Source organism: Macaca nemestrina, chromosome 5 (assembly GCF_043159975.1).
Source record: "Macaca nemestrina isolate mMacNem1 chromosome 5, mMacNem.hap1, whole genome shotgun sequence".
Taxonomy (NCBI): domain Eukaryota; kingdom Metazoa; phylum Chordata; class Mammalia; order Primates; family Cercopithecidae; genus Macaca; species Macaca nemestrina.
In genome coordinates this window covers 69,891,488-69,916,159 of record NC_092129.1, presented here as the reverse complement: position 1 = coordinate 69,916,159, position 24,672 = coordinate 69,891,488, and the positions used below count along the sequence as shown (strand labels likewise).

The following is a 24,672-nucleotide window of genomic DNA, read 5'->3' as shown; positions in this document are numbered from 1 at the left end:
TCTATCACCTAGGCAGTGGCGTGATCTCGGCTCACTGCAACTTCTGCCTCCTGGGTTGAAGTGATTCTCCTGCTTCAGCCTCCCGAGTAGCTGGGATTACAGGTGCCTGCCAACACACCCTGCTAATTTTTGTACTTTTAGTAGAGACGGGGTTTCACCATGTTGGCCAGGCAGGTCTCAAACTCCTGACCTCAGGTGATCCTCCCGCCTCAGCCTCCCGAAATGCTGTGATTACAGGTGTGAGCCACTGCGCCCAGCCTTATTTGCATTTTTTGTCTCTGGCACCATGAGCTCCCTGCAAGCAGGAGTCACGTGGATTATTGATCCTTGCATTCCTAGTCCTTAGCAAAGCATAAAGGGGGTAATGAATAAAGACTGCTTCAAATAAAACTCCCAACCTGTCTGAACTATACTTCATGGAGTCTGGTGCAGCAAATATGAATTAAAATTTTAGCTTTGGATAATCTTTTGTGTGTGGAACTCATAGGAGGTGATTTTTCATTAGCAACAGCAAATACAGTTTAAGTATCTGAATGCCAATGGTAAGACATACGAAGCAAAATTAGTTGACTGGCATGCTTGATAGTCATGGGAAATATTAAGTAGAAAAGAGGCTTTTTTTTTTTTTTTTTTTTTTAGACAGAGTCTCACTCTGTCACCCATGCTGGAGTACAGTGGCACGATCTTGGCTCACTGCAACCTCTGTCTCCCGGGTTCAAGTAATTCTCCTGCCTCAGCCTCCTGAGTAGCTAGGATTACAGGTGCCCGCCACCAGGCCTGGCTAATTTTTATATTTTTACTGGAGATGTGGTTTCTCCATGTTGGCCAGGCTGGTTTCGAACTCCTGACCTCAGGTGATCCACCTGCCTCGGCCTCCCAAAGTGCTGGGATTACAGAGAAAAAGAGTTTTAGATCAAAAGCTTGTGAGTCCCATCTTAAGGCAGCCGCAAATGTATTCAGACCAGCAGTGAGCTGAGAAACCAGATAGAACATGCCCTTTCGTCAGACTCAAAGGGACTTTCATTTCCAGTCCCCTATTAGTATTAAATTTTTATGACAAAATCCTATTTACCAGATTTTCTTCTCAGCCGATACGGAGCAGAACCTTCTTTAGAGCCATACAGTGCTTTCATCTCTCCCTCAGGACTGTAACAGAAGCCTGGATGATCTGTAAAGATAACCACATGCATCAGTGGGACTGCGCTGTCGGGGGCTTCTCAGAAAATGGTTATGGCTAGCGTAGATTTATATGGATTTATTATTATTATTATTTTGAGATGGAGTCTTGCTCTGTCGCCCATGCTGAAGTGCGGTGGCATGATCTTGGCTCACTGCTGACCTCTACCTCCCAAGTTCAAGTGATTCTCCTGCCTCAGCCTCCCGAGAAGCTGAGACTACAGGTGACCGCCACCATGCCTAAGTTTTGTATTTTTAGTAGAGACGGGGTTTCACCATGTTGGCCAGGCTGGTCTTGAACTCCTGACCTGACCTCAGGTTATCCACCCGCCTCGGCCTCCCAAAGTGCTGGGATTACAGGTGTGAGCCACCATGCCTGGCCTATATGGATTTATTCTTTTTCATCTGACATGGATATGATCCTTCTCCCACAATTGGTGCTGCATATGTATCTCAGGGCTTTTTGTTTACATTGGGACTTGTAGGAGTCTGTTAGCTGGGATGACAAGCTTGAGCCACCACACCCGGCCAAAAAACAAATAATAAAAAATAAATAAATAAAAAAAATCTGAAGGCAATTTCTGCTGGCTGAAATGTTGAGGTCTAGAGAATACAGCCTAGCACTCTGCTGGGGTGCTCCAGGCATCATTTCTCAGGTCTGTTGGATGGGAGATGGGAGCCTCAGCTGCAGCGATGGTGGGACTGCGCCTGTTTCCACTTTGCTGATGCTGCTTTTCCCCCTGGGGAGTTAACAAGTGCCAGGCTGGACGGAAGGGAATCACCGTTTGTACTTGATTCCGCAAAGTAAGGTATTATGAAAGGGTTAAGTAAAAGTAGAAGTGTTTTCAGTGCAAGTGTCCAGCAGACCTGATTGCATTTAAAGCCATTGTTTTCTCTTTTAATTCTATTTAATCTGAAAAATAACAAAGACGTGATAAATGCTGTTGAATAAGGTCTTATTTAGTAGGAAGAACCTGGAATATTTCTTCTCTTCTGCTTTTGTAAGCCTAGAAATACACTCACATATGTGGGGTGGTTGTGATTTTAGAATTTTCTGCTGCATCAGGAAAACCAATACTATGAAGCGATTGAGATTCTTGCAGATAATCAATATTCTGTTAGGGATGAAGTGAGAAATGCATTGTGAAGCCCTGGTTTTTGGTGGTGGTAGAGGTTGGGGGTGGGTGGGGGTAGAGTTGACCCTGGAGACATAACTGACATTGTTAGTTGATGCAGAAACCCAGACTGTGGCCAGCCATCAAGGGACTCAGATAAACCTGGGAGAACCAATGTAGAAACAAGCCAATGAACTAAGAAGGGATTATACTGTCCAACCAATTTGTGAAAAGAGTGAATAGAAAGATATTATTTTCTAACAATTGACATCTTCATGAACTTTAAGATAGAAAATGTGATAGATACAAATAGACAATGAAATTTCAAATTGTGTTAAGGAAATAAAACTTACAAATGGCATCCATTTCAAGGATTGCTTGCTTGGCCTGAAAGAGAGAAAGTGGGGCTGTAATTCCAATTGCTTTGTTTTTCTTTAAACTCCAAATCTCAACACAGATCTTATCCCACCTGAATAAATAGAGTTTTAAAAACGTTTAAAAACTCGCTATTTATTTTAAGCATTTACACACAGTTCAGGGAATTCAAGCAGATGAGCGCCCTCATGTGGGCAATAGCTGCTACACCATCAAGGCACCAGAGCTAAGACTGCACCACCAACCCTGTGAAAGAGGACGGAGGGAGGCTGGTTCCTAAGCCCGGCTGATCATTAGCACTCATTGGCCAATTTATTAAAAATGCAGATTCTCGGCTGGGCGCAGTAGCTCGCACCTGTAATCCCAGCACTTTGGGAGGCCAAGGCGGGCAGATCACAATCACAAGGTCAGGAGTTCAAGACCAGCCTGGCCAATATGGTCAAATTCCATCTCTACTAAAAATACAAATATTAGCCAGGCAAGGTGGCGGGCACCTGTAGTCCCAGCTAATTGGGAGGTGGAGGCAGCAGAATTGCTTGAACCCAGGAAGCGGAGGTTGCAGTGAACCGAGATTATGCCACTGCACTCTAGCTTGGGTGACAGAGCAAGACTCCATTGCAGGCCGGGCGCGGTGGCTCAAGCCTGTAATCCCAGCACTTTGGGAGGCCGAGACGGGCGGATCACGAGTTCAGGAGATCGAGACCATCCTGGCTAACACGGTGAAACCCCGTCTCTACTAAAATACAAAAAAAATTAGCCGGGCGAGGTGGCGGGTGCCTGTACTCCCAGCTACTCGGGAGGCTGAGGCAGGAGAATGGCGTGAACCCGGGAGGCGGGGCTTGCAGTGAGCTGAGATCCGGCCACTGCACTCCAGCCTGGGCAACAGAGCTAGACTCCGTCTCAAAAAAAAAAAAAAAAAAAAAAGACTCCATTGCAAAAAAAAAAAAAATGCAGATGCTTGCCACCCAACCCTGACCTACTGACCCAAAAACTCAAGGCATGGAGCCTGGTATCTTTATCACCAGCCCTCACCACGACTCTAGGGCTGTGTAACTACTTTGAGTTAATTGCAAAATGGCTGCTGGAAGTTTCCTCTCATTGTTGTCTTTCCTCCTGCAGAATGCTATGTGATTATTATGAGTTAAGTCTCTCTGTTACCCCAACTCCCTGCACCTCTCATCTCTTTTATGTGCCCCAGAGTCTCCCAGAGTGGGACAGCCCTGAAGGACAACGTCTGTGATCCCAGCTCAGGCACTTCACTAGGTGGGTGCTCTCCCATCCCAGAATGTGCTTCCTCAACTGGACAGTGGGATCATGGAGCCTCTCTTTCAGAACAGTCATTAGGATTCAATGATCAGCTCAACTGGTGAGTTCCACCCACCCACCCTCATAGGCAGGGGTCCCCAACCCCCGAGCCATAGACTGGTACTAGTTCATGGCCTGTTAGGAACCGGGCCGTACAGCAGGAGGTGAGTGGTGGGCAAGTGAGAGAAGCTGCATCTGGATTTACAGCGGCTCCTCAAGGCTGGCATTACAGCCTGAGCTCTGCCTCCTATCAGATCAGTGGCAGCATTAGATACTCATAGGAGTGTGAACCCTACTGTGAATTATGCATGCGAGGGATCTAGGTTGCAGCATTCCTTATAAGAATCTAATGCCTGATGATCTGAGGTGGAGCTGAGGCAGTGATGCTAGCACTGGGGAGTAGATTAACGTTAGCAGAGAGGTTTGACTGCTCAGAGATCATAATAAATCAATTGCTTGCAGATTCATATCAAAACCCTGTCAGTGAGTGACAAGGGGCAATTAAGCTGCATCTGGTGGCAGGCTTTATCGTGGCAAGTGAGTTGATGTACTTCAATTGTACGGCTGCATCCGGTGGCCTTAAAAGTATGTTCGAGGCCGGGCATGGTATCTCATGCCTGTGATCTCAGCACTTTGGGAGGCTGAGGCAGGCAGATCACGAGGTCAGGATTTCAAGACCAGCCTGATCAACATGGTGAAACCCCATCTCTACTAAAAATACGAAAAATTAGCTGGGCATGGTGGTGTGCGCCTGTAACCCCAGCTACTCAGGAGGCTGAGGCAGGAGAATTGCTTGAACCCGGTGGGCAGAGGTTGCAGCACCACTGCACTCCAGCCTAGGCAACAGAATGAGACTGCATCTTAAAAAAAAGAAAAAAGTATTTTTGAGACAACTTCCAATGTCCATACATTCTGGACTAAAGTCCAGGCGAATATCCTGAGATTGCCACAAAAGCACAAAAGCCTGCTTCCATTTCCAACATCCTATCTTTGTAAAGCAGGGTTTTCTGCAGTGACAGCCACCAAAATAAGATTAGAACAGACTGTACATAAGCAACACACTTGGGGTGTCGCTGTCCCCCATCACCCCCAGATGGGACCGTCTAGTTGCAGGAGAACAAGCTCAGGGCTCCCACTGGATTCTACATTATGGTGAGCTGTATAACTATTTCATTATATATTACCATGTAGTAATAGAAATAAAGTGTGCAATAAACGTAATGTGCTTTCATCATCCCAAAAGCCTTCCCCTGCCTCTGTCTGTGGGAAAATTGTCTTCCACAAAACCAATCCCTGGTGCCCAAAAGGTTGAAGACCACTGTCCTAGCGGATTGTAGCCTTTCTTGCCTCTTTAAAGTCATTTTCATTTTTTAAGGGTAGCATAATTTAACCTAGAAAACACTACGCTAAAAATAACTTTTAAAATAATTTTACTCTAATTTGCTACCATCTGTGATATCACAGTACAAATATTTCGGCTAAGTGGTGATCATATTTAGTGAAAAAGCGTGGGGCTGAGTCACCTTAGAGGAAACAAATGCTTCAGTTTTTGTAACACTGATAGCTATCTCTCTTGTACATTCAGCGTCTGAGATTATGAGTTGAAATTAATTACAAACACAAATGTTAGCTTAGTCTCTGGGAAGTGCAATTACAGAACTATACTAATATATAAAATGCAAAATACCTTCATCTTTATTCTCAATTAATTTGGAGAAGGGTTTAATTTATTTACCACATACACTAATGGGCAATATGGCTATTTCCAAGAAGTTCCCTGGTATCTGTAGAGCTGACTTCAAGAATGTATTTTTTAAGTCTTGACATTTAATTTTTAAAGTACTGTTTCCAGGTTTTCCACTAGGTGTCAGCCAAGGACCATCATTGAATTAAAAGAACGGACGGCAGCTGGGAGGCTGTAACTAATGAGTTTCCTACAGCTGTGTTGATATTATTAGACTGGTGATACATTTCTTGATTTTAAAAATTTCCCACTATGCATTTATTTCATAGAAATAATAGAAATACATTTTGAAAACTTTAGGAAAATAATCTCAAGGAAAGATGTGGAAAGTTCACTTTAATAATAATCCTGCTTAAATAGAAAATTATGATTACATTATAGTGAATAAAGTATATTAAACACGTGCGTTTGAGGCTGGGTATGGTGGCTTCTGCCTGTAATCCCAGCACTTTGGGAGGCTGAGGCGGGTGGATCACTTGAGGCCAGGAGTTCGAGACCAGCCTGGTCAACATGGTGAAACCTCATCTCTATAAAAATACAAAAATTAGCCAGGTGTGGTGGTGCGCACCTGTAGTCCCAGCTACTTAGGTGGCTGAGGCACAAGAATACTTGAACCCAGAAGGCGGAGGTTGCAGTGTGCTTTTTCTTGTATGGAGACCGCGCCACCGCACTCCAGCCTGGGTGACAGAGTGAGACCCTGTCTCAAAACAAAACAAAAGAGAAAAATGTGTTGTTATTGCCAGTGGGAACAATGTGGTTAGGATGCTCCTTGGAGCCAGACAGACCCAGGTTTGGATCCAGGCTTGGTCATGTACTAGTTATACAAACTTGGGCAGTTTATTTAATGTCTCTCCGCCTCTGTTTTTATTTTTTCTAGAATGGGAAGAATAAGAAGTACCTCATAACATATTTTGGTGAGGCTGAAATAAGAATATAAGTACTCAGCACAGTGTGTATGCTCAATAAGTTGTAACTGAAAAGATGTTTTTAGATAGAAGGGATCGACAACCTGGGGAGAAAGTATGATGTTATACTGACTATATCAATCATTTCAGTACTTAAAGGGAACTTCCTGGGACACACACACCTAGTGTGGAGAAAGACAGGTATGTAAGGTGGTCTCGTTTTGTAACTGCCTTTCAGAATCTTGTTAGCAATTTTGATTTTCCCACTAGACAGGTAAACAATAGGTGGGGCCCATCAAAGACGCTCTGCCATTGCTCAGAAGGGCGTTCTAAGGCAGCAGGCCAGCAACAAAATGACTAATCATAAAGAAAATGCAGCCCCTCTCTGCATGAGCTCCCTTTCATCTCATAACACCCTGATGAATCGAAAACTCATGCTTAGGTCCCAGTCCACACCTATGCACATTCATTTCCTGAGGACCAAATCATTGCTGGCAGTCCTGAGAACAAGCTTCAGATGCTTGTCAAAATACACAGAGAACAAAACAGACTGTCCCCTTTCTCAGAAATCTCAGCCCTTCTTATTTTCCACCCAGTTCAATTTTCATAATCATCATCCCATTGTCTGCTCCACCTCACTCCTCCCAGCCTCAGCTTGGACCATTTCACCATCCATGTGAATAATCCACCCACCACCCTCCCTCTAGTTCCTTGACCACTTTATCTCTAATGACCTTTCCTCCACTCCAGAGCAGCAACACAGAATCAGAGCCACCTCCAGAACCTGATCATACTCAAAACCGCCCCACCTCTAAGGCAGGACTCCAAAAGTCCCTTCTTCAACCACAGATTGGTGTATTTCCTTCTCTCCAACATTAAGTCCTGCTGAACCAGGCTTTATGACAATACTGCAGTCCCTCACCCCATGCTTCTGTTGCCAGCTGGTTTTCCTCTCCACTCAGCCTGATGTCATGCCCAATTACTGCAACTTCGTGCTCACTGGCACCCTCCCCACCCCCGCCCTGGGAACCTTCCCCTACCAGCTCTGCCGGTTCCCAACCTGGAGGAACCCACACGCACCAATAGTTTCCAAGTTGCTGAGCAGATTTTGAAATGACGTCATCACACTGATTCATGGGGGCCAGCTTCAGTTGGGTCTTTGATGCCTTCCACAGATCATTCTAGTCATCTCTAGTGACTGGTCCATTTTCTTTCTTTCTTTTTTTCTTGAGACGGAGTCTCACTCTGTCACCGAGGCTGGAGTGCAGTGGCGCGATCTTGGCTCACTGCAAGCTCCGCCACCTGGGTTCACACCATTCTCCTGCCTCAGCCTCCTGAGTAGCTGGGACTACAGGCGCCCGCCATGACGCCCGGCTAATGTTTTGTATTTTTAGTATAGATGGGGTTTCACCGTGTTGGCCAGGATGGTCTTGATCTCCTGACCTCGTGATCTGTCCGCCTCAGCCTCCCAAAGTGCTGGGATTACAGGTGTCAGTCACCGCGCCAGGCCTGGTCCATTTTCTTTAGCAAGTGTTCTTCTGATCCCTTCCACTTTCCCTCAGACACCCCTGATCTCTGCTTCATTCACCCAGCAGATGACTTTATCACCTGCATGAGTGAAATCAAATGCTTTGTCTTCCCCCAAGTCTACCTCAAAGCTCCTCTGTCTTTCATCTTTTTCTCCCTTGGCTCAAGAGAGATGCTTCCGGCCCTTTCCAAGATAAGCCCCTATTCCTCTGTGTCCCATCCTCTCCCTTCCCACCTCCCCAGGCTCCCTTCCAACAGGAAGTGAGCCACTGTCTCCTCTCCCATCTCCCTTCTCCTGCCGTGCCATCCGCTCTTGGACTCAGCATTCGACCCAGGCAAGGAGTCTTGCTTTGCTCTTGCCTCTCTCTCCAAACTATCATTTTTATTTTCCTTTTGTGAACTTTACATATAAAAAAGTCTATACGCATTCTGTTTCTTCTTAATCCCCCTTTTTCTTCAACCCACTGTGACCTTTCCCTTTTCTCTTAGTTGCCAAATCTAAAATTTGCTTTTCTGTTTAAATCTCCTTGACCTCAGCAGCCTTTGAGACTGTCTCCCCGCCGTCTCTGAGATGTGCTTTTTCCTGTTAGCGCAGCGCCTCCTCCTCAGGCGTCCTCCCTGCCTCCTCTGCTACTCTTTCCATCTTTCTTTGGCTGTTCTCCAAATCCCCCCACCTGCTTGCGGATAACTTAGATGTTAGGATTCCCAAGGGTTTGTCTTTCCTTTGCATATTTTTTTGGGCCATCTTTTTAAACCTTTTTAAACCTAGGGCTTCAATTACTGCCTCTAGCAAATGTCTCCTGATCCTTAGATTCCAAGACCTGAATTTCCACCTGTGGCTGACCTTGCCCAGCAGCACGGGTGCCAGTGACAGCAGAGGGCTCCTCTCTCTCACTCCCATCTCACGGGTTCCTCTCCCTTTCTGTCTGTCTCAGAACCCACAGTACCATGCTCTCCTTCAACCCGACTCAGCCTTGACTCTCAGTGGGCAAAATCCTGCCCTCTGCCTCAGTGGCACGTTCTGCATTTGTCCCCTCTGTCGCTGTGGTTCCACGGCAGCACTGCTCAGCTCCTTTCTAGGCCATGGTGGTGGGTTACCATCTTCTCCAGCCTCCAACCTCACTCCTGCCACTTATTTGTCACCCTGTCCCCAAAGTTACACTCTCAGAACACAGGACCGACCATGCCATCTCCCCTTCCTCCAAAGCCTGCAGTAATTTCCCAGTGCGAATGTGTCCAGACTCCTCAGAGTGCATGCCCACAGCCCTCCAGGGGCTCCTGCCCTTCCCCTCCCTGCCCCAGCCCCTGCCTCAGCCCCTGAGAACTCAGTCCTCCCATCCCGGCACCATCTGTGCACCCTGAACACAGTGCATTCATTCTTTTTTTTTTTTTTTTTAATGCAGGTCTCTAGGTCTGGTTTCCTTAATTCCTTTTTTTCCCACTTATAAAAATATTACTAAGACTGGGAACAGTGGCTCATGCCTGTCATCCCAACACTTTGGAAAGGCTGAGACAGGCAGATCACTTGAACCCAGAAGTTTGAAACCAGCCTGGGCAAGATGATGAGCCCACACCTTTCTTTACCAAAAATACAAAAATTAGCTTGGCGTGGTGGCACACGCCTGTGGTCCCAGCTACTCTGGGAGGCTGAGGTGGTGGGATCTCTTGAGCCCAGGAGGTCAAGGCGGCAGTGAGCCATGTTTGCACCACTGCGCTCCAGCCTGGGCGACAGAGTAAGATCCTATCTAAAAAAAAAAAAAAAAAAAAAAAATCTCATCCTTTAAGACCGAGGTAAAAGATGTTTTCCTTCCTCTCTCCACTTAACTGAACACTCTATTCTTCCACAGCATCTGTTACGTCTTCATGGTTGGCAGATGGTTCGTGGCATCCTCTTCTAAGCCCCAAAAGGAAAAATACCACCACTCCACAGAGCCCGCGACTCATGTGAATCTTTTTTTTTTTTTCCTTGAGATGGGATCTTGCTATGTCACTCAGGCTGGAGTGCAATGGCAAGATCTCAGCTCATTGCAACCTCCGCCTCCTAGGTTCAAGTGATTCTCCTGCCTCAGCCTCTTGAGTAGCTGGGACTACAGGCATGTGCTACCACACCCAGCTAGTTTTTGTATTTTTAGTAGAGATGGGGATTCACCATGTTGCCCAGGCTGGTCTTGAACTCCTGACCTCAGGTGATCTGCCCACCTTAGTCTCCCAAAGTGCTAGGATTACAGGCGTGAGCCACCATGCCTGGCCCCATGTGAATCTTTTCAATGTTAAAGGCTGGTTTAGCTGAGACATAGTTCCTACATTTCCTACCTCTCAATTTTCTTTCTTTTTTTTTTTTTTGAGACAGTCTTGCTGTGTCACCCAGGCTGGAGTACAGTGATGCAATCTCAACTCACTGCAACCTCCACCTCCTGGACCCAGGTGATCCTCCCACCTCAGCCTCCCAGAGTAGCTGGGACTACAGGTGCGTGCCATCACGCTGGGGGTGAACTTTTATATTTTATGTAGAGACGGGTGTCTCACTTTGTTGTCCAGGCTGGTCTCGAACTCCTAGGCTAAAGTGTTCCGCCTGCCTTAGCCTCCCAAAGTGCTGGGATTACAGGCATGAGCCACCATGCCAACCTTTTTATTTTGAAATTGAACATTTATCCTATCAGGATGCCTTGCTGGGACTTCATTAGTAATTAGATGATCTGATTAATGGTTGTCACTCCCAGAATCTAATTCTAAACATTTTTTTTTTTTTTGACCCAGTCTCTTTGTATTTTTTTGAGACAGTCTCATTCTGTTACCCAGTCTAGAGTGCAATGATGCGATCTCGGCTCACAGTAACCTCCACCACCCAGGTTCAAATGACTCTCCTATCTCTCTCCTGTTTCACTGTGCATTATTCAGTGTCCTACCTTAGCTGGAATCTTGGCTGCATGATTCTCCAGAATCAGTCTCTTTAGGTGCAGAACCCAGAGGCGTTTGTCTTGCTGGGATTTGGCCTGCCAAGACGAGATGCAGACAGTCAGACAACTTGATACCACCACCCACAGGACCCTCTGATGAGATGGGAAATGACCATGCGGCCAGAACCCTCTCAAAAAGCTGCCTGGTACACAGCACTCATCATTACACAAAGGGGCCTTGCGGAGAGGCCAGGGCCTGGCCGCTACCTGGACTGTGTGCTGCAGCTTGGGATTCTTGTAGTGGAAGACGCTGAAGCTGAGCGGCTCCTTCGGAATCACCTCCACGAGCATGAGGTTGCCACACTAGAGCAGAGACAGTAGAGAGGGTGAGGCACACTCAGGAGGGAATGGAACTGGGGATCTGAGTCCCTGCTCGTGGCCAGCGCGCAGACCTACCAGGATGTGAGCTTTGTATGTAAACGTGTCGTCTCTCTTCTTTGTGATGAGCAGCAGCTTGTCGAAGAGGAAGAGTGTCCGCTCATTCTTGGCTCGCTGGATGCGGAAGGTTCCCTCAAGCACCAATTCCCCATAGCTGGTCAGGTCTGGCCCCTTCCAGTTAGTGAGCAAACTCTGTATCTCCTGAGAAAGGGAATGGGCCATGGCATTTAACAGGAGGCAGAAGCCAGGCACCAAGGGCTTGATGGCCCAGCTGTTGAGCCTCAAGAATGGTAACAAATTGTCCCTGACAGGGTCTAACGATCTACATGGTATCTGATGGTCTATGACATGGATCTGCATTTACAGGTTGGTGTCACTTAAGGGCTAACAGAAGTGAATCAGGCTGTTAGTTGATGAGCTGCTACTTGCTTATTTCCATTCCTTCATCATGCCATGCTGTGGCTCACAGCAGCCCTTACATCTTTCAAAAGCCAGGTCCAGGGCCACCAGTATGGGACCCTCTCAGATAGGCCTCCTTCACTTGATTTTCTTTGTTTTGTTTTGTTTCCTTGAGACGAAGTCTCACTCTGTCACCCAGGCTGGAAGGAAGTGGCGCAATCAGGGCTCACTGCAACCTCCACCTCGCCGGTTCAAGCGATTCTCCTGCCTCAGCCTCCTAAGTAGCTGGGTTTACAGGTGCCCATCAGCATGCCTGGCTAAATTTTTTAATATTTTTAGTAGAGATGGGGTTTTGCCATGTTGGCCAGGCTGGTCTTCAACTCCTGACCTCAAGTGATCTGCCCACCTGGACCTCTGAAAGTGCTAAGATTACAGACGTGAGCCACTGCACCCAACCCCTTCCCTTGATTTTTCTCATTCCCTCTTCTCTGGGGAAAAAAACCCTTCAGAGTTGTTGACTTGAAGACTTTCTTCGAGATACCAAAGTTCATACTACACATAAGTAATTCAAAACTAAAGCCTATATAAATCATCCACGTCATTTTCTCAGAAATTTCTTGAGTTTAAATTTACCTACTCAGGGAAAGGAAAGGAACCTTTCTTTGCCCCTAACTTATGTTTCAGTATTTTTTTGGTTAAAATTTAAAAATTTTATGGGTTCACAGTAGGTGTATATATTTATGGGGTACACGAGATATTTTGACAGGCATACAATGCATAATAAACACATCAGGGTAAATGGGCCTCCATCACCTCCAGCATTTATCATTTCTTTGTGTTATGAACATTCCAATTACACTTTCAGTTATTTTATAAGTTATTGTTGACTATAATACCCCTGTTGAACTATCAAATACTAGATCTTATTCAACATTTTTTTTTTTTTTTTTTTTTGGAGACAGAGTCTCGCTCTGTTGTCCAGGCTGGAGTGCAGTGGCGCAATCTTGGCTCACTGCAACCTCTGCCTCTTGGGTTCAAGTGATTCTCCTGCCTCAGCCTCTCAAGTAGCTGGGATTACAGGCACCCACTACCATGCCTGGCTAATTTTGGTATTTTTAGAAGATATGGGGTTTCACTATGTTGGCCAGGCTGGTCTCAAACTCCCAACCTTGGGTGATCTGCCTGCCTTGGCCTCCTAAACTGCTGGGATTACAGGTGTCAGCCACCGCATCTGGCCTAGATCTTATTGTCTCTAAGTAAAGTTTTGTATTCATTAACCACCCCCACTTGCCCCACTCCCTGTTTTAGTGCTTTTAATGGAAATTGATAAATATAAACTAATAACATGACTTTGACTTTTCTGTGGAATTTATTGTATATCAATATCAGTGTTTTTAAAGGAAGTTGATTTTATTATTTTGAAAAATGAAAATAGTCACAAGCACCATTTAATTAAGGAACTCACAAGATGACAAAAACTTTACTGGTTGAAAACAGAATGAACAGAAATGGAGTATTAATTTGAGCCAGAGTCTGATTCAGTAATGACTTCAGAATGTCAAGCAACTACACAGAGTATGAAAAACCAGCCATTTAGACATTTCTGAATACTGTAGTCCCCCTTATCTGCAGGGGATATGTTCCAAGACCCCCAATGGATTCTCGGAACTGGGGATAGTATCGACCCCTAAATACACTATGTTTTCCCTACAAATACATACCTATGATAAAGTTTAATTTATAAATTAGGCATAAGATATTAACAACAATAACTGATAATAAATTAGAATAATTATAACAATATGTCAGCATCACTGCTCCGTTTGGGGGCATTATGAAGCAGAATAAGGTTGACTTGAACACAAGCATTGCAAAACAAGACAGTCGATCTGATAACCAAGCCAGCTACTGAGTGACTAACAGGTGAGTGGCCGTAGGCAGTGTGATTGGACAAAGGGGTGATTCATGTCCTAGGTGGGAGGGAGAAGGGCAGTGTGAGATTCCATCACGCTACTCAAAATGGTACAGAATTTAAAATTTACAGATTGTTTATTTCCAGAATTTTCCATGTAAAAATTTTTTTTTTTTTTGAGATGAAGTCTTGCCCTGTTTCCCAGGCTAGAGTGCAGTGATGTGATCTCAGCTCACTGCAACCCTGTGTCCCGGGTTCCAGCGAGCCTCCCAAGTAGCTGGGGTTACAGGTGTGTGCCACCATGCCTGGCTAATTTTTTGTAGTTTTCTTTTTTCTTTTTTTTTTTTTTTGAGACAGAGTCTTGCTCTGTCACTCAGGCTGCAGTGCAATGGCATGATCTCAGCTCACTGCAACCTCCACCTCCTGGGTTCAAGCAATTCTCCCGCCTCAGCCTCCCAAGTAGCTGGGATTATAGGCATGTGCCACCAAGCCCAGCTAATCTTTTATATTTTTAGTAGAGACAGGGTTTCACCATGTTGCCCGGCTGGACTTGAACTCCTGACATCAAGAAATCCACCTGCCTCGGCCTCCCAAAGTGCAGGGCTTACAGGTGTGAGCATCACTCCTCATTTAAAATGTTCTAACCTTGGTTGACCACAGGCAAATGAAACTGCCGGAAGTGAAAGTGTGGATCAGGGGGATGACTGTATTCAATGGATTCTGATATTATGTCTGCAAAACACTTGTATGATAAAGCATTAAACTTTTGTTGCCGTTGCCAAAAAAAAAAAAAAAAAAAGCAGCCTGGAAGATTAGAATGTCATCTTCCTCTGAGTTTTGATAGTCAATGACATCACACCACACTCTGGCTGCTTATACCTGAAGCCTACAGAGTTTGTTCTGACTTATGAGCCAAATAAGGTATCCTTTTTCTCGAGTTAGGCAAGGCCACTCTGTATAGCGTGGAGTCACTTTGGGCTTTTCTCTCTCACTCTAGGGATAGCCAGGAGCCTGGAACTGGCCTCTGGGCCCATGCAGCCTCTTGTTTTGTTTTTCATAGTGCATCTATTGAAGTCCCCAGGGCATGATCATTGGCCCAACATCTGTCAAAAGTTCCTTAAGATTTAGGGCTCAAAATGTTTGTGCTGGATAGGCCTTTAGCAAACTTCTCTGTCTTATTTTAAAAATGAGGAAACTGTAGGGCGTGGTGGCTCATGCCTGTAATCCCAGCACTTTGGGAGGCTGAGGCAGGTGGATCATCAGAGGTTAGGAGTTCAAGATAAGCCTGGTCAACCTGGTGAAACCCCATCTTTACTAAAAACAGAAAATTAGCCGGGCGTGGTGGTATGCCCCTGTAATCCCAACTACTAAGGAGGCTGAGGCAGGAGGATCGCTTGAACCCGGGAGCCGAAGGTTGCACTGAGCTGAGATTGTGCCACTGCATTCCAGCCTGGGCAACAGGAGTGAAACTTCGTCTCCAAAAACAACAAAAAAAGGAAACTAAAATGACACGCTGGAGGGTCACGTCCCAAGTGACGGTAAAGGAGCTGGTTCAGCCTTGGCTCCCCCTCCTCTGCCTCCCCTGCCTATGACCACCCACGCACCACCTCATGATTTTGCAGGAACTGGTGGCAGAGGAATAAAGGCTTAACAAGTGTTTATATAGTTTAGGGAAAGTTGCTTTAAACAAGAATTACTAAATTTGCAATTAATAGAAGTAGGAGACTCAAAATTTTAACTTAGATCATCAAAGGGGCTATAAGCAAACAATTAGCTTAAAAGTTATAATTTTGGCTGGGTGTGGTGGCTCACGCCTGCAATCCTAGCACTTTGGGAGGCTGAGGTGGGCATATCAACGGAGGTCGGGCGTTCGAGACCAGCCTGTCCAACATGGAGAAACTCCGTCTCTACTAAAAATACAAAATTGGTGGCTCATGCCTGTAATCCCAGCACTTTGGGAGGCTGAGGCGGGTGGATCACCTGAGGTCAGGAGTTCGAGACCAGCCTGACCAACATGGAGAAACCCCGTCTCTACTAAAAATACAAAATAAGCCAGGCATGCCTGTAATCTCAGCTACTCAGGAGGCTGGGGCAGAGTAATTGCTTGAACGCTGGAGGCAGAGGTTGTGGTGAGCTGAGATTGTGCCACTGCACTCCAGTCTGGGCAACAAGAGCGAAACTCCATCTCAGAAAAAAAAAAAAAAAAAAGAAAGTTATAATGTCACTTTCTCTTAAATAGCCATACTAGACAATGGTCAGTATTACTGATGGCCTGAACTTTTTTCAGGGAGAACTACACTGAAGACCGTGAGTGTAGTGCAGTACTTGCGCAGTCTTAATATTTTATTGGGAAAACAGTCAGTCAGTACACCTGCAACCCTGCTGGGCACCGACACCTCGCAGGCTCACCTGTAACCGGACCGCGTGCTCATGTTTCCGCTTCATGTCATTGATGTGCCAGGCGACTCGCTGCATTGTGTCTATAGCATCAAGCACCACATCATAGCCTTCTGTGTCCTTATCAAGGTGATTTTCTATTTCCTTAAACAATAAAGAACAATTTTTTCCCATTTTTTTCATACAGCCAGTGAAACAAATGCCACCTCTATGATTAGTTCCTTATATTTTATTTTTACTTATTTATTTACACACTACCAGCTGGGTGTGGTGGCTCACGCCTATAATCCCAGCACTTCGGGAGGCCGAGATGGGTGGATCACCTGAGGTCTGGAGTTCGAGACCAGTCTGGCCAACATGGTGAAACCCTGTCTCTCCTAAAAATACAAAAATAAGCTGGGCATGGTGGCGCATGCCTGTAGTTCCAGCTACTTGGGAGGCTGAAGCAGAAGAATCACTTGAACCTGGGAGACAGAGGTTGCAGTGAGCCAAGATTGGGCCACTGCACTCCAGCCTGGGTGACAGAGTAAGACTGCCTTAAAATAAATAAAGAATTAATTAATTGATAAAATATTTACAGACTACCATCATTCTTTAAGATTTTGAGGCTGGAAATATCTGCAACAAAATGGTAAGGAGAAAAAAAAAAAGGATAAGAAAGATAAAAGTAGAATAGAATTCCAGGATAAACAGGATAAAATACAACATGCATGTAGCCCACTGAGTATCACAGTGATATTACAGTTATTACAACAGATGTGGGAATTGATCTCATAGCTGTAGAGTTCTGAGCTTCCTGGTGGCCAATGTTAAACAGTTCTCAGTAATATAGTTCTCACTCTTATAAGATAAAACGCATACTTATTTTTTCCCTTATTTATTTAGGAAGCAAATGTTTCACACAGGACCTTAATATTTAACAGACTCAAAAATATAGTGAAAACTATCTTTACAAAACGATCTCTATAGCAAGTAGGCATTTTAGCACATTTTCCTATAGACAAGGTTTTAAAGGCCAAATGAAGTGGACTAAAGACAATCCTTCAGAGTGTTGAGAAGGATCTCATGGTTTCAGCACTCAATTCTCTGATGGTCAGAAGTATGTTACATTAGCAATCATCTTACCACTGGAGGCCCACAATCCCAGGAACATGAGAGAGGGACAGGATCTTTGTTCTAATTCTTTTGAGCACATAAGACACTTGTCCCTTGATCCTCAACAGTCTAAAGATAGAGACTATTGTATAGAGTTCCTTTGATTCTTTATCTCTCCTCAGTGCCCAGCAGAGAGCTGGGTGGCAAATAAGTGCTTATTAAACTGAAACTATTGCCTTCTTAAAAACAACAATAACAGTAATCCTATATTAGTGCCTAAAACAGTAAGAAAACACTAATCAATTAGATCGTTCTTGTTACATTTATCATACACAATCAGCTAACAGGTAGAGGTTAAATGTTATAGTACAACTTGAAGATTAGTCCCATTATTTTATAGTAACGATGTAGATCTTTGTTTACTTTTACTGAATACTCAACTTTTTCATCTAGCTAGAAACTGTATAAGAATTTACATTTTCTTTCCATGCTTGGACTCAGCTGTTAACAAGGTCCTAAATGGCAAATTTAAAAACATAATGATTTCTTCTTTTAGCCTGAGAGACAATTGTGCTCATCAGTAAACAGACTGGGAGGTACAGAGGATATTTCTGTGGGGATTTTCATGGATGGCTACATAACTTTGAAATGACGTGAATGGGCCGGGCGCGGTGGCTCACTTCTGTAATCCCAGCACTTTGAGAGGCCGAGGCAGGCAGATCATGAGGTCAAGAGATCGAGACCATCCTGGCCAATATGGTGAAACCCCATCTCTACTAAAAATACAAAAAATTAGCTGGGCGTGGTGGTGCGCACCTGTAGTCCCAGCTATTCGGGAAGCTGAGGCAGGAGAATCGCTTGAACCTGGGAGGCAGAGGTTGCAGTGAGCTGTGATTGTGCCACTGCACTCTAATCTGGCAAAAGAGAGAAACTCCATCTCAAAAAAAAAAAAGAAAGAAATGATGTGAATGACATAGAGGGAGCCCTCTAATCATCTATGAAAACAGAAAACACTTCAAAAGCAACCAGAAGTCAGTTTTGGATTAATCTAACCACTTTTTTTTCTTCATTGCCAGCCCTTAATATGCAGGATAAAGGCTGTTTTTCCTGTTAATTAACTTTTTGTAAGGATCTTGACTCGTTGTCTCACACGCTTAACTGAGATCTTAAACTTTCCTTTCGATTAACGGCCATCTCACTGTCTAGAAGACCACATTAGAGATTTTTGGGACACACACGTCTTAGACGTTATATTAACAGAATTCAGCAGAGATGTGTCCTGAGACAAATCTTATTTAAGAGTTATTTGGACACTGATTTCGCAAATAAATCCCACTAAATCTAAGAGGTCATAAGGATCAATTTAAAAATTAAAATAATATCCCCAATGTGACTTCAGGGAACATAAGATTCTCCAAAGATAAGCCACCCAGGCAAACAGACGAAGTTAAGAAATTGCTAGTAAAGATGGACAAAGTTCTTGAAATTTTAAATATATATGAACCAAACAAATCTGGAATAATTATCCAAGTTAGAAACTTGGAATCACTTAAAAAGAGATACCTGTAAACCGGAGGCCTGTTGATGTGGAGAGGAACTCTGAATTAAAATTCCTTTAAAAAGGGGATTTTAATGTATCATAAAAATAATAAAAAACAATAGCTTATTTTTATCAAATGCCTGTGAGTCACAGTGAATGTGGGCAATTGATAAGATTTAGACCCAGGCAGTCTTTCCCAGAGCCCTGTTCCTAACCACTCCACTGTACTGTCTTTCTCCTGCTACAAAAGCAAGCAAGCCCTACTTACAGAATGAAAATTACCTACTATCATAGGTCTTTTTTTTTTTTTTTTTTTTCATTCGCATCAACTGTTTTGGAGGGTAAGAAATAAGAATTTGAGGCCAGGCGTGGTGGCTCACGTCTGTAATCCCAGCACTTTGGGAGACTGAGGCAGGAGGATTGCTTGAGCTCAGGAGTTTGAGACCAGGCTGGGCAACATGGTGACATTCTATCTCTACCAAAAATACAAAAAAATTAGCCGGGCATGGTGGTGCACACCTGGAGTCCCAGCTACTCAGGGTGCTGAGGTAGGAGGACTGCTTGAGCCCAGGAGGCGGAAGTTGTAGTGATCTGTGATTACACCACTGCATGCCAGCCTGGGCAACAGAGCCAGACCCTGTCTCAAGAAAAAAAAAAAAAAAAAAAAAAAAAAGAAAAGAAAAGGAAAAACAATTTAAGAGATATGATTATCTTTGTTTCTAAAGCCTTCTTGAATTTTGTAAAAGTAGTGGAAAATAATATAAGAGGAGAGACACCTGAAGTGATGCTAAGCCCAGCGTGGAGGTTACTTATGACTCTGCTCATCTGTTCTCTCCCTTTTTAGCCCCTTCTCCTTGCTCTCCATACAAAAGCCAATCTATGACAAATAGCTTTCCTTTCCAATTGCCTACTGAATCGGGGCTGATGGAAACATTACAAAATCTATTTTCCATTTGCATGATAGCTCCCTGCCTGAAACTGTCAGTGCACAGGGCGAGGCACTCCTAAGCCCCATCAGAATCAGAGCTAAGATTAATCTCTTCTCTTGGCTGTTGTCAATGGGGCTACGGGCCTAGAATATAAATATCTCCAAATCCTCAAAGCAGATTAGTCAGTTGTGAAATATGAGTGTGGAAATGTTTCCATATGTCCACAGCATTTTCTGGTATTTTCCACCAAACTTAATATATACACACAAAACTCCCATCCCCTGGAAAGTGCTCACGCCAGGCAGAAACTTACATGCAGAAGGAGATGATACTTGAGAATCCGCTGCACTGGTTTCAAGAGATAGGACCCCAGAGGCAGCGAGTGCTTCAGAGTTTCCTGACGTTCCCTGAAGAATTTGGCCAGTATCTTGTTCCTCATGCACTCTGTTAGCACAGCCACGGATCTGCAGGAAGAATCCATGTTTTTATCTAAATTGTAATGCTTTATGTGGATATTCAAGTTTTAAATGCCATTACAAGTGTAAATGCTCTAAAATGGGTAGGGTAGTTCCAGAGCTGCAGCCAGATCAGCACGCCTTTAGGTGAACTGGAGAAAGGGGTCCCTCTGGGCGGGTGAATTAGAAAAAGGCACTGGACCCAGTGGCAGTGGCACCCTGGACTCATGGCTTCTAAGGAACAAGTTCCTTCTTTCTAGGAGACGCAGCCTTGTGCCAGGGCCCATGGCTTGGCAAAATGAGTGGGATTTTAGCCCCTAGCTGTGCCCTATCTGGGTATCTCTGTACAGTGCTCACACGGCACGTCTGTATTCCATTTCCACAGGTTAGATTATAAAGACTAGGCAGACTTTCTTTCTACTAAGAAAAAGGAGTTCCTTCCTGCTAGGAGATCCAGCCCCCTGTCAGAGCATTTATCACCCCCTCTGCCGGCCCCTTTTATATGATGCACAGACTGTGACCCTATGTGGTGGCCTTCCTTAGAGATCTCTTCCCTTGGGGGAATCTTCGAACAGGTCTCCCTTTCCACCTCCAAATTGTTATCCTTACATATAATACAGCTTCTGGGAAAGCCAGAGAGTCTTGCTCCGATAGAGTGCACCTCAGATCAGGGTGTTCCAACAGTCGGTTAGAATTCCTTCAGCCCAGATCCCCCCGAGGTTCTGGGCATAGACAGCCCCAAAACATCTTAAGGCAATGGTTGAAACAATGCTCATATCACAAAGCAAGCTAATGGCTTGTGCAGTCACACACACGTAAATTAAAAATCTTTTGTTCTCAAAATGTAGAAGGAAGCAGGTGGAAATAATTTCAGCCCTTTTCTCCCTAAGTCAGTAACATTTTCAGGATTAATTGAGAAAATCAGATAGAGCCAAACAACAAAATAAGGCTGTGAAAAAGTTAAATGGAAGTTTCATAATTAAACCATTAGAATCCCTTTTGTGCCAATCTACTTTGAGAAAAATCTATTCACACTGATTTATTTTCCCCTTGAGTCAAGATTTCAAAACTCCATCATGTAACCTAGGAACGCTTCTAAGGTTCTTTAGAGTCAGAATCGGCTGCTCTGTAGCCCTTTGGCCACCTAAAGGCTTGGGCTCTTGCTTAAGGGTAAAAACCTCCAACAAATTAGAAGTACGCTGAGCTCCAGGTTCCTGGAAGTCTTGGGCACAGGCAGGCATCTGAGGACAAGGACCTGGCCGGGTTTGAGCCCCTCCCTGGGGAACAGAGTGTGGGAGCTTGTGTCTCTTCACAGTAAAATCACTGAGGTGTGACTGGTATGAAGATAGTGGACACTGTCAAGATGTGCCTGCGACATTTAATATCAGCCTGGCTCCAAAGGGGGAAGGAAAATTGTCAGATGGGCTGAAATACCTGGCACTTTTGGCTTGTTAAGTGGGAGAAAGGAACTTCGGGTCTCAGAGAGCAAACTGATTGGATACAAGCAGACAAGTTAAAATATTTCTCCATGAATATGAAAACCACACAATTGGGCAAGAAATGGACATGTCTTCTTCACTGAGAACAACTTTTGAGTACCTCTCTGCTAACATGTTTCTTCAGAGTCAGACTCAATTTTTTTTTTTTTTTTTTTAAAGACACCTGTCTCACCAGGCACGGTGGCTCATGCCTGTAATACCAGCACTTTGGAAGGCCGAGGCGGTGGATCGCTTGAGATCAGGAGTTCGAGACCAGCTTGGCCAACATGGTGAAACCCCATCTCTCCTAAAAATACAAAAATTAGATGGGTGTGGTGGCACGTGCCTGTAATCCCAGCTACTTGGGAGGCTGCGGCAAGAGAATTGCTTGAACCTGGGAGGCAAAGGTTGCAGTGAGCTGAGATCACACCAATGCACTCCAGCCTGGGCGACAGAGCGAGCCTCTAACTCCAAAAAAAGACAACTTTCTCCAGAAAATTATCCTTAACCTTGAGCTTTTATTACACATTACTGAGTTTGTCCTGTGTTAATTTATATTTATTTGATCTTCCAGAACGTGCTCTTTCACCATGGCATTTAGTTGCATCTGACCTTCAAAAGAATAGAAACTGCTTGAAGGCAAGGGTATTGTTTGCTATTTCCTGCCAACTTACACCAGGCTTGGGACAGTGCTCCATGAATGACAAGCTCTTAAAAATGTCCTTGGGCAAATGATTTTGCCTTTTCCCTGGCTCTGAGGCAGCCTAGCGTATATAGAGAGGCTGTTTTTATTTTGTACTCTTCTTAGTAAATCACAAAATCTTCTGAATTTGCAATTTTGGAAGTTTAAATTAAGAAGTTATTTCTTCAAATGATATGTTTATAATGAAATTTACACAAACATAATTCCCCAAACAAGCTCCTGTATCGTTTTAGATTCTCATAATTGGGTCCGGAACTTTGTTGATTCTTCAGAATCTGAACGTTTATTCCTTCCCTGAGGAAGAAGTTTTGTGGAGAAGTTGAGGGCCGATTCTGTGACCCCTCTGAGTTAGGGTATGAGGCAAGCTGGCTTTTGGTTTACAATCATGGGATTTAGCTGGGGCATCCTGCAACCTCCTGATATTTTCAGCATTAAGATGGAAACAAATCCTTTAAGAGAGAAAATTGCTTAAGTGAAACCATGTAAATTAACTATGGGTGGGTCTACAGATAAGGAAGTAAATGTTCTAATATGCACGTGGGTCTATTTATTTATTTTTTGTTTTGTTTTTTTAGGGGAAACTGGGGAAAGCAAGGATCCTCCAAGGGAAAATATTTGCCATGAGTAAGTTGAGCCTCTGAACTTCTGGCTTCTCAGGTTTTTTTTTTTTTTTTTTTTTTTTTAAGACAGAGTCTTTCTTTCTCTGTCAACAAGGCTGGAGTGCAGTGGTGTGATCTCAGTTCACTGCAACCTCCGCCTCCTAGGTTCAAGGGATTCTCCTGCCTTAGCGTCCCAAGTAGCTGGGATTATAGGCATGTGCCACCGCGCCTAGCTGATTTTTGTATTTTTAGTAGAGACGGGCTTCTGCCATGTTGCCCAGGTTGGTCTCGAACTCCTGACCCCAGGTGATCTGCCTGCCTTGGTCTCCCAAAGTGCTAGGATTACAGGCATAAGTCCCTGGACCTGGCTGCTTCTTGGGTCTTTAAGATATAGGATCTTGCTCTGTTGCCTGGGCTGCAGTGCAGTGGTGCGATAATAGCTCACTGTAGCCTCAAACTCCCGGGCTCAAGCTATCCTCCTGCCCCAGACTCTTGAGTAGCTGTAGGACTACAGATGCATGCCACCACATGCAGCAACATCCTGGGAGTCTTTAATCTACACTGGCTTTCCGAGGTTACTCCTGACAGTGGGGAGCAGGGGACCTATTTGTTCTTCCTTCCAGAAGTAACACTCAGGGCTCAGCCTGTTGGCTTCTCTTCTAGGTGGATCCCACCATCCACTTTATCATCAGGGACCTGTCTACCAAGACTGGCTACAGAATGTGTAAAGTCTCCCTAGCGCTCTTCTTCCTGGCTGGTCCTTAAGATAACTCAAAGTCTGGCAGGGCACGGTATAATTGCATCTACTCAGGAGGTTGAGGTAGGAGAATCGCTTGAACCCAAAGGTAGAGGTTGCAGTGAGCTGAGATCGCGCCACTGCACTCCAGCCTGGGTGGTGGAGTGAGACTGTCTCAAAAAAACAAAACGAAACAATCCATAACTCAAAGTCTGCTAATCATGTGGAAAAAAAGGAAAATAAAAAGGCAGGGGGAGAATCACAGTTTCAGCAACTTTTACAAGGACATATTCATAGTAGCACGAGGTCTTAGAAGTTGGAGAAGAAACCCTGGTTCAAATCCAGGTTGGGGCATTCATCAGCTATGCACCCCTCAGAGAATCACCTTACCTAGCAGAGCCTCAGTTACTTCATCCATGAAATGGGGAAGGGGCAGGGATGATGATGAACTAGCACTTATGAAGAACCTAGGAGGGGCCAGGCACTGGGATGGGTGCTCTGCTTTAAAAAAAAAAATCCCTCAATGTCTCTGGATTGCTTTGAAAAGTTAAATTTAGTATTTTGTATGTACAGCATTTAGTACAGTGCTTAGGAATTAGTAAGGGCCCAATAAATGTCTTCTGGAGAAAAAAAAGAAATTCCTACAGTTGTAGCCCATCATCTTAGGCCCAACTCTCTTACTGAAATGGTCAATACATTGTCCAAGGATGCTTCCTACACGGCCCTTGTGACATTGATTTCCAATGCAAGAAAAACTGAACCAACAACCCAGGCGAGATGATGAAGCCCCTCTTCTCATCTAGGCTTATGATGATCTGTCCTTCCTCTGAACTCCCTTAAACTTATATAGTTCGTAAAATTTATTTGGAAAAAATAGAACCTGTTCTCTCCCCACCTAGATTATAAAAACTCATCAGCAATGTTTCCAAAATTCTTAAAAACATGAC

At 44.5% G+C, this 24,672-nt stretch overlaps 1 protein-coding gene across 9 annotated transcripts in view; it reads right to left on the bottom strand.

Annotated features, from left to right (window-relative positions):
- The window catches only part of LOC105489034 (pleckstrin homology and RhoGEF domain containing G1), a 243,534-nt gene that overhangs the window by 21,532 nt on the left and 197,330 nt on the right, over positions 1-24,672 (bottom strand). For all 9 annotated transcript variants that reach the window (XM_071096614.1, XM_071096610.1, XM_071096612.1 and 6 more), the window contains 7 exons: positions 20,068-20,218; positions 16,203-16,334; positions 11,501-11,683; positions 11,312-11,407; positions 11,054-11,140; positions 2,645-2,678; positions 1,073-1,168 (listed from right to left, as the gene is read on the bottom strand). In XM_071096614.1, coding sequence (XP_070952715.1) covers positions 1,073-1,168; positions 2,645-2,678; positions 11,054-11,140; positions 11,312-11,407; positions 11,501-11,683; positions 16,203-16,334; positions 20,068-20,218 — 779 coding nt within the window. The remainder of the gene's footprint in view (positions 1-1,072; positions 1,169-2,644; positions 2,679-11,053; positions 11,141-11,311; positions 11,408-11,500; positions 11,684-16,202; positions 16,335-20,067; positions 20,219-24,672) is intronic.